Below are 15376 nucleotides of genomic sequence, written 5' to 3' on the forward strand. Positions count from 1 at the left end.
GTCTGTGCAAAGCGTACTGCAGCTCATACTGTCGTAGTCTACTTCTATCATGATGGGACCAAAAGTGCAAGTGACACTAAAAGCAGTAGATGTCGCTTGGCAAAAAGTACAGGGACTTCCTGGCATTACCTTGTCTCATGGCAATATAAAGTATATATATCATATATCAGTGAAGGGAAATTTCAAACCACGTGCACGCGGCTGCCTGCTGTTACTACCGTTGATTATTATCGCGGAAACAGAAGTGAGAGGTAACAGACAGCAGCAGACACGTGGAAGAGTTTTTAAAAGTCATCAAGACTCACCTGTTGATCCATGATTGGAGGAGACGGAGTTATTGTTGTTATTGATGCGTTATGGAGGTCGAATATACTTTACAGAAAATATAAAACATCCACACGGAGGATCCACTCTGGGAACACAACTGTAATCCGCTCGTGTAACAGTCAGAATACCTTTCAATCTGTATTAAAAACAGAAGAAGAACTGAAATAAATCCAGACCATCGTGGTTAAAGTGACATTATTATTAGATCTTCAACTCCGTTCTTGCACTGTGGCTTCCGTGTCTTCACCGTGTGTGTGTGTGTGTGTGTGTGAGACCTCCCATCAACATCCGTCCACTTTAAATTAGATTTTAATTGACAGCTGACAGTAAGATTTAAGATAATCAATCACCAGAGAGATGGAAGGTTTAATGAACGATTTCATAAATAGTATATTTGTACCAGGGAGATGCTTGGATGCAGGAGCTGCAGCCCTTAAAACGAGGCTGTAACATATGCCGAATTTACAAGAAGGTTTAAATTATACAATAATTTAAAAGAAACAGCGCCTAATAAAGGTTATAAAGTTTCTCTTAACTCAACGATGCACAAAATTGAGCGATTTTATAAGGGAGTCTGGTGAATTTCTCTCCCTCTTCATCTCCTTACTGGTGTTGACTGTAGTTATATGTTGGTTTTGCAATTTGCAAGTATAGACCTGAGTGTGTTGTCCACGAACAAACATAAAAATCTTTCTTTTTATCTTTAGTAGTGACTAAAAGCTTTTTACTGACATCAATTGAATCCTGTACTTTTTGTATCTGGAATCAAGCCATCTGTGTGGTGAAGGCAACATACTGCTAGTCAAATAGAATATATCTTAAAGATAAAGCAGTAAACCTAAAAACAAATCATTCTCCAAACACAAAAGTTTAAATCTAATTAAACTAATTCATGCTATCCTTACAGATCTTCTCTATATTTTTTGTTTATGCAAAACTGTTGTGTGAATGTAAAATATATCAGAGTATATCTAACGTATTCATTATGTTTTACTGTGTGTACAAAAATACCCTTAACTGGCTCTAAAAGCAGATAAAACAAATTCCTATTCACAAGAAATCAGCCCACTATAAGTTTTCTTTTGGAAATTTTGCATGATGTCCTCGCTGACCTTTATCATGACTTTAATACAATCCTGATATGAAAAGTGTTTTACAGCATTTAAAGGGTTAAAAATTGGTCACGCATGTCCTTAACGACTCTGTAAGGACTATGTAAGGACACCCCCACACCCTGTAAGGACACTCTCACACTCTGTAAGGACACTCCCACATTCTGTAAGAACATTCCCATACTCTGTAAGGACACACCCACACATTGTAAGGACACTTCCACATTCTGTAAGGACGTTCCCATACTCTGTAAGGACACTCCCACATTCTGTAAGGACATTCCCATACTCTGTAAGGACACTCCCACATTCTGTAAGGACATTCCCACACTCTGTAAGGACACACCCACACTTTGTAAGGACACTCTCACACTCTGTAAGGACACTCCCACATTCTGTAAGGACACTCCCACATTGGGTTTAAAAGCCTGTGACTCCCCTCCAGTTAGTCAGAACTGAAGAAGCCTCTTAGATGAGACTTGAAACATCTTCAAGAAACTGAAACAAGTCCAGTTGCTTATGATACAGAAAATAGAATTACCATCACCTGGATGACTGATTAACTTCTTCAACATGTATTGTACTAAATATGAAATACATACTTACCACTACAGTGTACTTAGAATGTTATGCAAGTTAAAGTGCAGGGAGGATGTAAAAGTAAATTACAAAGCTTTAAGAGTAACTTAGCTGAACTGATATTTACAACTATTAGTATTGTGAAGTGAAGCTAATTAGCATTTAGCCAATACAATATTAGTTTCCATGTTTTAAAGCAGCATTACAGTGATGTGATTTTCTGAACTTACTATATTGTTTCAACACTTTATCCACCAAGTCATTGTATTCTCATTTATGATGATCATTGATCAGAAAGCATTCTTTTAGAGTCTTTACATGTGTTCAAATCGGAGCAGCTTTGGATGCAAGTTGCTCAGACGATGAACTGTATTGATCCCCATCACCAACTCAGTGATGGCACATCAGTCCCGATGTTGACCTGTGTGATTGACGAGAGAGAAAGTTCAAACAAAGCACTGACACAACAAAATTAGTTCCATTCAGAACAATATGAAGAACAAACACACCTTTATTATGTTGATGAGAGCTGACAGACACCACTGAGCTGCACCTAGGAGATATATTATAGCACCAATTAAAAGAACTGCACCAGTTGCAACTTTGTCCAAATCGTGTGATGTCACTTCCTTCTTCAGCCCTCCTGCTGTGTGTTCATCATCTGAATGAAGACAGAAAACCAGTTTTAGTATCTGATATCAGGAGCATCAACTCATTAGAGTCAAACCAACACATCAAGAACATTTCAACTCAGCAAACCAGCTGACAACCAGCTGCTGGTCACACAACAGAAGTTACATCACATGACCACATGGTGGGACTGTAGCAATGTATTGACTTTTTTACCAAAACCTGCTGAGCAGAAACTCATTTTACTTGGAGATCAAGTGAGATCTCATTATGCATTATTTCTTTATGAGTAACCATGGTGACCTGCCTTCAGTAAAGCTGTTCTGGGTGGGATGAAAAATCCTGTATGTGTGGGACAGGGTACCGGTCAGGGGTCCTTGCATCATTAAGGCGATGGTAGTGACCACATGGGCTTCAGGGTGATGTGGAGGGGTGAAGCCTGGGGGCTGTTACAGCGGCGTATGATGCCGAGACGCACCATGTTTTCAAACTCTGCCTTAGTGACGGTCACCTTGGCCGGATCGAGACGTCGAGCCTAGCGTAGGCTGGTGGACCGGTGGTGGCGATGTGGTGCTCTACCCCATGCTTTGTAGCAGAAGATGAGAAGGTGGGCTGTGTGAGGTCCAGAAGATGGAGAAAGTAGTCTGTGGCTGAAAGCATACGAGACAGCCTGATGGAGCTTGTTCCAATAAGGGTACATGTGTATAAACAGAAGGTGGCAGCGTTTATCAATTGGACATCCACCAGCAGGCCATAGACGCACAGGATATCTGCGCCAAGGATAGGGAAGGTTACCTTGGCCGTGACAAAGTCTCAGCCAAATGTCTGTCCATCAAAGCACAACTCCACATACCTGCCTGCCATTTGCAGCTGCCATGGGGGGCCATGTCCGTCACCCAGGATGTCCACAGTCAATGCAGGTAGGATGCTCCGCTGCGCACCAGTGTCACACAGGAGCCCCCGACAGGAGATTATGTCTTTGATAAACAGCAGCCTGCCTGTATGGCCGGCGCTCATGGCTACTACGTCGGCCACTGCATTTCCCGCCCCTTCAAAACAGCAAGGGGATCAGCACCGCTTGGCTTTGGGACCAAACTATGTGTGGTAAAAACACAGTCCGTTGGGTTGCCGCAGCGGGGGAGCCACTGCTGTGGCGGCAGCCATAATGTGTCCTGTCACCATCGAGAGGGTAGCTGTTGCAGAAACAGCTGGATGAAGAGGAAATATGGCCTGTGCTCTCCCATGAGATCCAGCATCCTGTCCATGAGTTCAGACGGCTTGTTGTCACTGAGGCCCTGGATAGAGAAAAGCCAATCAGCTCATTCTGTGTTAGAAAGCTCAGAGGCTTTCAAGAGTTGAGTCTTGAAGGTTTCATATTTCTCTTATTACAGAGGGTTTTTCCCAGTGCCGACACCACATAATAGTATTTCATGGCAATGGCTGTAATCTCCAAAGTGCAAACTGTGCTTCTATTTAGGCGAACCAGGCTGAGGCAGATGATTCCCAGAAGTCACCCTGCTGGAAAAATCAGCATAGACCAGGGGTACTCAAATATAAATCTTAAAGGGCCACAAAGATTTTTTTCAATGACTCAAAGGTCCATGTGTTGAGGTCGGTCAGGCAATAATACTGTAATATTCAAAACAAAATGTCCTTTTCATTCTAAACTAACTACAAAATAAAATAAAATGTAATTTCAATTTTAACATAAATTAAAATACATAGTTGAATATTTCCTCTTTTTGTTTGCCTTCAAACATTGTGTCCATCACTTCAGTCATGCATTATTTTATTTCATTGTGACATAGATGTGACAAGAATCCTGCTTGCAGCTTGATATGACGATTTCATTTATTTGTGTTGTGCTTATCGCTGAATTTTGAGGAAATGTCTCTTAAAATTCCTATGCTTCGTCTCATAATGCCGTTTCAAACTGGAAATCTTCATCACAGCTTCTCCTGGCATATTGTAACGCCCCTTGTGGACTGTGGCGCAATGACTCTTGGGTATTCTGTTGGTGTTGGTGTAATTATGGGTCATGAATGTGTTTGTGAATAAGATGATATGTAAGATGGTTGTGGGTTAATTCACGTCATTTGTTCTGTGATTAAATGGTGTTGAGTTTTAACAAGGGTCATAAAAATTTTGGCACCGTGAGTGAAAGGCTGTTTGCCGGGAGCAACTCCCCGTCCGTTACATTGTTTTTTATTTAATGGTAAATGTTTAGACCAGTTAGAATTTGTTAAGCTACTTAGGATTGAGGTACTTAGTTTGATGCTGCTACACTGTCAGATACGTGAGGCTTCAACTGGTTGGATGCAGAATGAACGCATTTTTTATGTTCGTAAGTATCTCGGCGGTTTTCAATGTCCATTTCATTAAAGCAGTTTGCTTGGAAACACGCAATTTTCGATCTCTTACCACCGGCAAAATGTGAATACGCGAATTGCTCCGAGAACGAAAGTGAAATTAAAAGTCGCGCTAGCAGCAGTGAGTGACCCAGCTGTCTCTGTATCGTTAGCATGGAAACAAATCCCGGTGTACACGTGCTGACCCAAACAAAACACATGTCGAAGGAATAACAGTTCAGGGGCAACAAACAGGAGGCCGGCGGGCCGTATGCGGCCCGGGGTCCGCCTATTGAGGATCGCTGGCATAGACCATCACTAAAACACAATATATGCTGGCAGTCACCAGCTTGACCAGCATATGTTTGGTGTTTTGGTGCTGGTCTATGATCGTAGCACCAAAACACAACATATTCTGGTCTTTCTGGTAGTCACCAGTAGTCACCAGAAAGACCAGCATATGTTGTGTTTTGGTGCTGGTTTTTCCAGCAGGGCGGGCAGCTCGAGGGAGACAGCGTTAGTCGACTTGTTCATAGAGATGTCTGTGGAGACTTCCAGCAGACAAACATTGGGGTCACCGGTAAAGAAGTTGGGGAAAATAGGAAGCGAACAACTTCTCTCTCTGACTGCTTTATCAGTTGTTTATTTACAAAAAACTAAAGACATTCCAACAGCGGGAAAAACCCTAACTCTTCTAGCCCCTCCCAACTCCGTTGCCATGGTTATTCACGCACAACTCTTCGTTGCCATGGTTATTCATGCACAACTCTTTGTTGCCATGGTTATTCACTGATGCTCACCAGGGGGCCTTGCCCAACAGTCAGTTGTCAGTAAGAGGGAAACTAACCAGATGGTGAATTATGTCTGTTCAGTCCACTACAATACTGTACATAGTTACAGTTACATACAAATTATACTTAATGCTCGTTGTGATCATTTCTGATGACATTTTTCTATTGTAAACAAATAGTTACATTAAAATAACAACAACAACTGTTTCTGATTCATAACATTCTGTTAAACAGCTCATTAAATTTGACCACATGCAATGAAAACCTTGATTGTTGAAGACTCAGGATCCATAAACTCTTTTAATGACACTGATGAAATACAAAATAAATGATAAACAGAAATAAGTAAAAATGTAAAGATAGTGAAAATGTTAGTTGAGAGGTTAAAGGGAGCCAATGATCATGTTGAAGCTTCACTTCCTTGTTCTTGTACCTGCTGCATGTGCACAGTATCCTGTCAGATATCAACTCACTGAACTCTCAACATATAATCCTCCTGAAGGAGGATCAGCAGACGTGTTGAGGTGAAAGTAAAGTTGGATCAGCTGAACTGGTTATAAACTCATAGATATCAATATTATCCATAAATGAATAAACAAGCTGTTAATTTTAAATAAGGTCCCATAACACTGTTTGAAGATAAAATGGTGGCAGGGTCCGCCACATGTAAACAAAGTAAAACAGTATGAAATGGGTGTGATCCAAATGTCCACAGTTAGCTTGATGTCATTTTGTTTCTGTTTTTATCTCCTGTGTTTCCACCAGGTAACAGTCTAATTAAGGCCCCGTCCAGACGACAACGCCGTTTTGCGAAAACGCACATGTATTGCATTGTTTTGGCCGACCGTCCATACAGATCCTGAAAACGCAGCGCCTGAAAACGCACTTTTTTGAAAACGGGTCTCAGGGTGGAGAAATCCGAAAACGCAGCCCTCCCGTTTTCATGTGGACGGCGAATCCGCATACTTTCCAAAACGATGACGCCATCGCCCCACCCCGCGACGTCCCATAACAATAACAACAATGGCGGCCTGCATGCTCGTGTTTGTGCTGCAGAAGATATTGAGCCTTTCCTGCAACTTACATGCCTTGTAGATGAGTGTGAGCCGTAGCAGCAGTTTGACCTCATTAACGGTCCACACAAACGATTCTGGTTTCCTTGCACTAGCCATTTTAATCTTCTTCTTGTTGTGTTCGGATTCTCCGTCTACTGTCTGTTTACAGCGCGCAAGCTTGATGCGCATGCTCCGTGTCTTCTTCTCCGTTTTTGGTGAATGTCAAGCGCCACCTATTGGCCTGGAATATGAACTACAGCGTTTTCGGTCGTTTCCAGTCTTTTTCAGTGAAGACGTGTGGACGCAAATATTCTTAAAACGATGACGAGGAAGACGGAGAAAAAAAAGATCGTTTTCACCCGTGTGGACGGCCCCTAAGACTGCTAACTAATGTTCATTCAGCCAGTCCAACCGAGGCTACAGGTTACAGTAACAGAAAATATGGTGATAAAAATAATCTACTCAGTTTTAGTTGAGTTTACCTTCAGCAGGTGTGCAGCAGAAAATCAGTTAAGAGTTACAGAAGACAGAGAAAAGCTGTGATTGAGCTCCAGGTCCATTAAAACAACACAGGCAGAAGGCTGAAGACAAAGCTGCTGCTGCAGAGGATCAGTCTCGACTCATCATGGAAGCTCCGCCTCCAAACCACTAGACTCCCTTTAAAAAACACAACATTTTACACTTTATAATCGTCCTGGAACCCTTTCTATGACACATTCTTACCTAATTACGCCACGTTGTCCTTTTTCATATCTTGACTGAACATGTTCAGGAAGAAAGAAAATGTCTGGCACTCAGGTTAAAGCCCGAATTTAGATAAAGAACAAGGTGTTAGATTCTGGTGCAAAAGAAGAGAGGAAGTTTAAATTTATCCAGGTTGCACATTTGTCACTGTCTGCAGCAGAGAGGGGAAACCAAGATATTCAAATGACTTCATCTCTGATGTCGAGTTATGAAAATAGACATGAGTTGCTTCTTTAAGTCCACATCTGACCAGTACACATAAAAAACATGTGGAGATGGAACTTCTAGGTTGAAGTTTTAGTCAAGAAATCCACTGCTGAAGGTCTCCAGACGTCACATGGTCAAAAGATTTTAAAGCCACAAGGTCAGAGTTCACGTTCAATTGGAAGCAACAGGATTTCCCTTCGTCCTCCCTCCAGTGTGTACATCTGTGGCTTGACGTGGTTGCTGGTTTGAATCCTTGCGCTAACTGGTAAGATCCAAGCAGGTAGTGTTCTCTCTGCTAACATCTCTCAACATGCCCTTTGTGCAAGGCACCTTTAACAGGTTCCCTGTTGATCTGGATGGACAGTTAAAAAAGAAAATGATGAATCAGTCAACTGTCTCGCAAAAAGCAAATTGTATGTTTTGTTTCCAGCACTCAAACATTAACAAAACACAACTAAACATTAAATTAAAGCCTCTCACGTACTTCTTGTTTTTGAAGCTTGTGTCTCCAATATACTGCGAATACAACAGCCGACAGGATCGTCAACAAAGCGCTGACACACACAGCTGTGATCAGTACTTCTCCTGCACAGACCACTAAGGATATAAATTAAACAAGACATTGTAAGAGTGACTGAAGCTGGAATAAATCACTTAAAAAAGATGGCAATTAATCAACTGATGGGAAAAAGGCTGATGATGAGAAGATGGGCTTAATGGTTTTCATCTTTCTTATTCATGCAATCAGAATCCCTGATTTTATTGCAGTTTATTTGGTCTATTTCTCTATGATCCACTAGCTGTGCCCCTTTATTTCCTTCATTGCAACTAAGCTTTAATTAAAGTTGAATATTTTAAAATGTTTTTTGGATTCGAAAGTCAAATAACACTGAAAGTCTAGAAAAGACGCAGGATGACACAGGAGGACAAGATGTGGGAGGACGATCATCATGGACGAAATAATTCAGGATAACGATATCATCACGATGTCTCCACAAATTTTGACCAAAAACAAAAAGATCTCAGTCAAATCCTTCGTCTTTTTCTGTTGTATGGTGATTGGCAACCACATTACTGTCATCTACTTTAACAAAGCGAGAATAAAAAGAAAAAGAAACGCCTAAAAGACATTTTATTTTTCTGTCGTTTCCATGATATCAATATTTTATTTTTAAAAGTCACAATTATTGTAAGTACCAGTTAGCAGCTACAAAATGCAAAAAAACCCTTAGTGGGATATTTGAATGAAGTATCTTGATGAAAGCATGAAAAACTGCTTAATTATGGGCTTTTTGAAAACGTTGTAAATTAATACTAAAGGGGGAAAATTTGACACAAAACTTTGAATATTTCAGAAAGTGCGCCAGAAATGTATAAAAAACATTATGAGCCGTTGTTGTCCTTATGGAGCTGAATATTTTGATGTCTGAATGAAGATTGTGCGTTGGAAAATGCAGCAGGAGTTAAATGTCAAAAATCACGATGGAAGAATAACAATATGCTTTTATACTGTAGATGAACAAATGTTCCATTGAGGGCTCATTAAACAGTCACATGCTTCCACGCCACATGTCCATTTTCCCACAGTGAACAGTGTCTCTGTCTCGTCTATACAGACTCATTCACAAATAAAATATCCAGTCACCCTGGGAATGTTTGCTGTCCCATGACTAACCCGTGTTTCTCTAGTGGAACACTTTCGGCAGTGGAAAACATTGCATTTGAATAAACAGGCTGTTATCCACTAGATAAGACTAAAAAAAAACTGTTTCAGCTTGAATTGATCATGCTCTCACCGTTGGTATCAATCTCCTCTTTAGGATCCGGCGTCTGCAGCGGAGTCTCTGTTGTGACAGACTTTGGCTCTGAAAAAAACAGATGACTCAGTCGTTAATATTCTTTATTTGTTTGGCCTTTTAGGTTTTATTGATAGAAGAGCTGAAGGATATGACAGGAAACAGGTTGAGAGAGAAGGGGAGTGACAGACAGCAAAGGGCCTGAGGCCGGGACTCGAACCCACATCTGCTGCAGCGAGGACAAAGCCTCTGTACATGGGACACTCACTCTTCCCATTGAGCTAAACGGTGCCCCATGACTCAGTTTTCAAAGCAGACAGCAGCAGCTTCCTGTGTGGGCAACAGCTGCATATGTTGTTGCAAAATTAGCCACCGAGTTTTAAAGTTATTCGAGGCACTCATCAATAAGGTGCAGTATGTAAGAACTGGCAACTAACTGCTGCTCACTGTAGCTGCCATTAGTGCAATTAGCTGTGCAGCTAGCAGTCCAGCCTGAGGGTTCGGAGTACCAAGATGGTGTTAGCACAAGAGCTTTCGGACACGGCTTGGCTAGCTGGTTAGCATGCTAACTTTGGTAGATGCAAACCCATTAAAAACATACAAAAATGTGTTTCCACAAATTCCGTTGATAATTTGAGTTAGTTTTGTATGTTTTCAACTGAAATTCTTATATATTGCACCTTTAATTTGGATATCTTGATTAGCGACGTTAGTGTCGGCATCTGTCACAAGTATAATGCTTTTATCTTGAACAGAAACCAGATTTTAGAACTCACCAACATAAAGGTAAATGATTGAAGACTTAATATGGCCCTTTAACTTCGGGATGAAACATTTATATCTTCCTTCATCTTCAAATGTCACATTGGTGATCTTGAGCGATATGTTGCCTCGTGTCAGGCCGTCTGCGAACAGCTCCGTCCTCTTTACGTACTCTGCGATCTTCATGTCCAGGTCCTCTCGGGCGTCTCGATACAGATGGACGTACTCGACCCGGCGCAGGCGATCATTGGGGTCAGGCTTCAGGTCGGGCTTAGACCACTCCACCGTCAGACCAGTCACGTCAACCTGAGGCTGCACATGACACGGCAGGATGATGTCATCACCCAGGGCAGCGACGATTGTCTCAGGTGACCCGATCACCCTAAAATTCCCTGAGAAATGGAGGAAAACTTTAATATTAACAATTGAAACCTTAACATGAACTCATCGCTTATCTCCAGCACAACAACTTCATGACTTGGTCTACAAAATGTCACCAAAATGATGTCTTTAAATATCTTGATTCAAAACCCAAAAATATTCTATGACTTGAAGTTTCTGTTCTTAGCTCAGTTGGCTACATGTCAGTGTGAATCAACAGCACACAATATTAAAGGCTAATATTTGTTCAAAGACTTATGTATACAAACTGTGGCTGTTTGTTAAAAAAGTACAAGTATCTATGGCCTTGGCTTTGTTCTGTGGCTCTTCGTGTGTTAAAGCTGCTATAAGGAACTATTCTTCTCTTAAGCAAACCTGCAGGATGTCTGACAGTGAGGTCATTGTTCTGTTTGTGACTTTGGATGATTGTTATGATGTGATGATGGTGAGACAAAAGAATGTTTAGAGCAGTATCACCGGACGACGGAGCAGCTTCTGAGTATTTAAGTGTATATAATGAACTGTTGTCGGGAGATTGACAGATAGCTTGGCTACATTGTTTTCCTGTTTTCATCATCTCCTGTGATACCACCAGATGTTTGAACGTTAACTGCACTGTGCTTTGCTGTTGCCATAGTTGACTTAACGACTGCAAACTAATTCAACCAGGCTTCACTAATATATCTATAATATCTACAATATCAATGAGAATATTAGCTCAGAAATATGTATTTTTTCCACAACTGAATAAAACAAGCTGTTCTCAGTGGAAGATAAGGTCCCCAGAACACTGCTTAAAGCTGGAAAGGTGGCAGGGTCCGCCACATATAAGCAAAGCAAAACAGTATGAAGTTGAGTTTGTTTGTTTCTTCAGTTTGTTCAGTCATGAAAACTAAAATCAGTCACTGAAGAGCTTAAAATATCTTCTCCAACACTACATAGTGTCTCTTTCGAGAAAATGCAAGAATTAGTGGACAACATCCAGTCTGAGCGAGGCTACAGGTTATGGTAACAGACAATATAAGAATATGGGAGTTTACCTTCAGCAGGTGTGCAGGAGAAAATCAGCAGAAGGACAATGAGAGTTACAGAAGACAGAGAAAAGCTGTTGAGCTCCAGGTCCATTGAAACGAGTTGGTTTAACAAACACAGACAGACTGAAGACAAAACTGCTGCTGCAGAGGATCAGTGTCGACTCATCACAGGAACTTGAGTCATCAAAAATTTCCCAAAAACTGTGGAAGACATGTTGAGACAAGAATCAGACTCCATCACCAGACTCCCATTAAAAAACACTAAACTATGAGACTCATCAAGTTAGCAGACATTTCATAATGACCCTAAAACCCTTTAAAATATTCTTACCTATTTAAGCTTCCATGTTAATCCACCAACATTATACATGACAAATATTTCTTTCTTTGTATAATGCCTTTTATATATTTATCTACCTCCTCTTCCTGTACTTGTTGCATCTTCAGCTGAATTTCCGTGCTGTGTGATAAATAAAGCCCATCTAATCTAATATTAGTTAGAGTTGGGGGGTTTCACAGACTCCCACAGAGACTATAACTAGAACCCTGTTTAAGTGCTTCTTTCTTCGTATTCTTTCAGTAGTTATTCTGTTATGCTTCAAGTGAAGTGTAGTCATGTATATATAATGAGCTCATGTGCATTTGGGAATTACGTTTTCAATCGCACACAAAGACCCCCTTCTCCTAAAACAGTCTCCTGATAGAGAGCCGACGCCACGCCCTTAGTGAGGTCACAAATCAAAATGTTATTTTTTTTATCCCAAGTATATATATATATATATATATATATATATATATATATATATATATATATATATATATATATATATATATATATAATATTAGTTTACAGTCTTAAACAAACTAACACCTCTGTGGCCATGGTTGCAGGTAACCGTTAAAACAGCTGTTAGAAGCACAGCAGGTGATAAAAACAGAAACAAAATGAAGCCAAGCTAACTGTGGACATTTGGATCACATCTATTTTTTCCTACCTTTTTATACTTTGTCTATATGTGGCGGACCCTGCCACCTCTCTATCTTCAAACATTGTTCTGGGACCTTATTTTCCTCTGAGAACAGTTTCTTTATTCACTGATGGAAAAAATATACATTTCTGAGTTTGCTACTGTTTCCCCATTAATAATTAAAAATATTCGAGTTTCAATTTCTTATATACAAAACTACACAGTGCCCCTTTAAGACAAGTCACATTTACACATTTTAAATTGTGCAGCTTCTTCATCATTCGATAAACGTTTTAATGCTGATTTTACCTTCAACAGGCGTCCAGGAGATAAAAAAAAAAAGGAACAGGACGACAGACAGGATGAAACCAACTCAGTCGAAGTGAATCACACGGGGAAATGTGAAGCTCACCAGGAATTAAATAAAGCATAATAAAAGCCTTAGCAGAAACCCCCGCCTACATGCATCATTCAAATCAATCAATCGAATTTAGGAGGCGGTCTTATTAGCTATTTCCCTTTCCGGATGTTATATTGTGCCAACATAATAATTAAACCCCTCATGTACATGTTCATCAGGGGAGAAGTTGGACATGTTATAAAAGAAAGACATATTTTCAAACATTTCTGAAAGGTGCTTAAGTATATTGAGACAATCTGTAGAAACATGTTCAGTAGTCACAAACAGAGCCAGCTGTTGTTAACATCTGGGAAAACCCGACACACACTCTTACAGTAGGCTACAGACTCTGTGTACATTTGTGTCTTCCTGTGCCCCAAATGATCTCGTGTGATTTCGGAAAGTCCGCGGTATTTAAATTTCAGAGTTCTGACATTGCGATTATCTCACCATCGTACTTACAAGGGTTATGTATATATTTATTTATCAATGTATTTAGTTAGTTGGTTAGTCAGTGCAAAGCGTACAGCTTTTCATACTGTGGTACTTCTATCATAACGGAACCACAAGTGCAAGTGATACTAAAAGCTTGGCAGAAAGCACAGGGGCTTCCTGACATTGCCTCGTTTTATGTTTATATTAAATTTAATATCATATATCAGTGAAGGGAAACTATAAACCAGGTGCAGGTCGCTGCTTGCAGTTTCAACCGTTGATAGCTTATTATCCCGGAAATAGAAATGAGAGATACTGACAGCAGCAGACACCTGGGCGAGTTTTTAAAAGAAATCAAGCCTCACCTGTTGGTCCATGATTGGAGGAGACGGAGTTCTTGTTGTTATTGATGCGTTATGGAGGGCGAATATACTTTACAGAGAATATAAAACATCCACACGAAGGATCCATTGTGGGAACACAACTCTAATCCGCTCCCGTTACAGATAGAATAGGCTACCTTTAAATCTGTATTTAAAAAAAGAAGAAGAACTTAAATAAATCCAGACCATCGTGGTTAAAGTCACATTATTATTGGATCTAAAACTCCTTTCTTGCACTGAGACTTCCGTGTCTTCACCGCCTGTGTGTGTTTGAGAGAGAGAGAGAGAGAGAGAGAGAGAGAGAGAGAGAGAGACCTCCCATCAACTTCCGTCCACTTTAAATTTGATTTTAATTGACAGCTGACAGTAAATTCGAAGATAATCAATCACCAGAGAGATGTAAGGTTTAATGAATGATTTCGTAAATAGTATATTTGTATCAGGGAGATGCTTGGATGCAGGAGCTGCAGCCCTTAAAACGAGGCTGTAACATATGCCGAATTAACAAGAAGGTTTAAATATTCAATAATTTGAGAGAAACAGCGCCTAATGAAGGTTATAAAGTTTCTCTTAACTCGACGATGCACAAAATCGAGCGATTTCTTAAGGGAGTCTGGTGAATTTCTCTCCCTCTTCATCTCCTTACTGGTGTTGACTGTAGTTATATGTTGGTTTTGCAATTTGCAAGTATAGACCTGAGTGTGTTGTCCACAAACAAACATAAAAATCTTTCTTTTTATCTTTAGTAGTGACTAAAAGCTTCCTACTGACATCAATTGAATCCTGTACTTTTTGTATCTGGTATCACGCCATCTGTGTGGTGAAGGCAACATACTGCTAGTCAAATAGAGTATATCTTAAAGATAAAGCAGTAAACCTAAAAACAAATCATTCTCCAAACACAAAAGTTTAAATCTAATTAAACTAATTCATGCTATCCTCACAGAACTTCTCTATACTTTGTGTTTATGCAAAACTGTTGTCTGAATGTAAATTATATCAGAGTATATCTAACGTATACAATATATTTTACTGTGTGTACAAAAATACCCTTAACTGGCTCTAAAAGCAGAAAAAACAAATTCCTATTCACAAGAAATCAGCCCACTTTAAGTTCTCTTTTGGAAATTTTGCATGATGTCCTCGCTGACCTTTATCATAACTTGAATACAATCCTGATATGAAAAGTGTTTTACAGCATTTAAAGGGTTAAAAATCGATCACTTGGCAATAAACAAAATCAAAACACAGACAAAAATATGAAGACACAGCTGACTGAGACTGAAAAAAAACTCCACTCAGTACAATCACTGTGAGATGAAGAGCGCCCTCTGCTGACCTTTATCTTTAACACCAGCGTGAACAGATGACAGCTTTTCTTTCAGTCACAGTAACAGACAGTAAATAACAAACACAAATCAAAC

General features: G+C 40.1%; 1 protein-coding gene across 2 annotated transcripts; it reads right to left on the bottom strand.

Moving 5' to 3' along the window:
- Positions 1-5626: 5626 nt before the first annotated feature.
- Positions 5627-14231, bottom strand: LOC115590617 (myelin-oligodendrocyte glycoprotein-like). 2 transcript variants are annotated; one of them, XM_030432055.1, is made up of 6 exons: positions 13935-14231; positions 11773-11967; positions 10366-10743; positions 9590-9658; positions 8278-8390; positions 5627-8145 (listed from the first exon to the last, which is right to left on the bottom strand). In XM_030432055.1, the coding sequence occupies exons 2-6, from the start codon at positions 11855-11857 to the stop codon at positions 8089-8091; spliced, it is 702 nt and encodes a 233-aa protein (XP_030287915.1). In that variant the 5' UTR covers positions 11858-11967; positions 13935-14231; the 3' UTR covers positions 5627-8088. The 2 variants fall into 2 exon arrangements, with proteins under 2 accessions (XP_030287915.1, XP_030287916.1); XM_030432056.1 differs by lacking the exon at positions 13935-14231 and adding an exon at positions 13044-13299.
- Positions 14232-15376: the final 1145 nt, after the last annotated feature.

The sequence above is a fragment of the Sparus aurata genome, chromosome 10 (assembly GCF_900880675.1).
Source record: "Sparus aurata chromosome 10, fSpaAur1.1, whole genome shotgun sequence".
NCBI lineage: Eukaryota > Metazoa > Chordata > Actinopteri > Spariformes > Sparidae > Sparus > Sparus aurata.

Coding starts and splice junctions, on each gene's coding strand:
- LOC115590617 (XM_030432055.1), bottom strand. CDS start 11,857: ATGGACCTGGAGCTCAACAGCTTTTCTCTGTCTTCTGTAACTCTCATT. Junction 9,659..10,365: donor AATCATTTACCTTTATGTTG/GTGAGTTCTAAA, acceptor TGTTTTTTTCAG/AGCCAAAGTCTGTCACAACA. Junction 8,391..9,589: donor AGAGGAGATTGATACCAACG/GTGAGAGCATGA, acceptor TTATATCCTTAG/TGGTCTGTGCAGGAGAAGTA.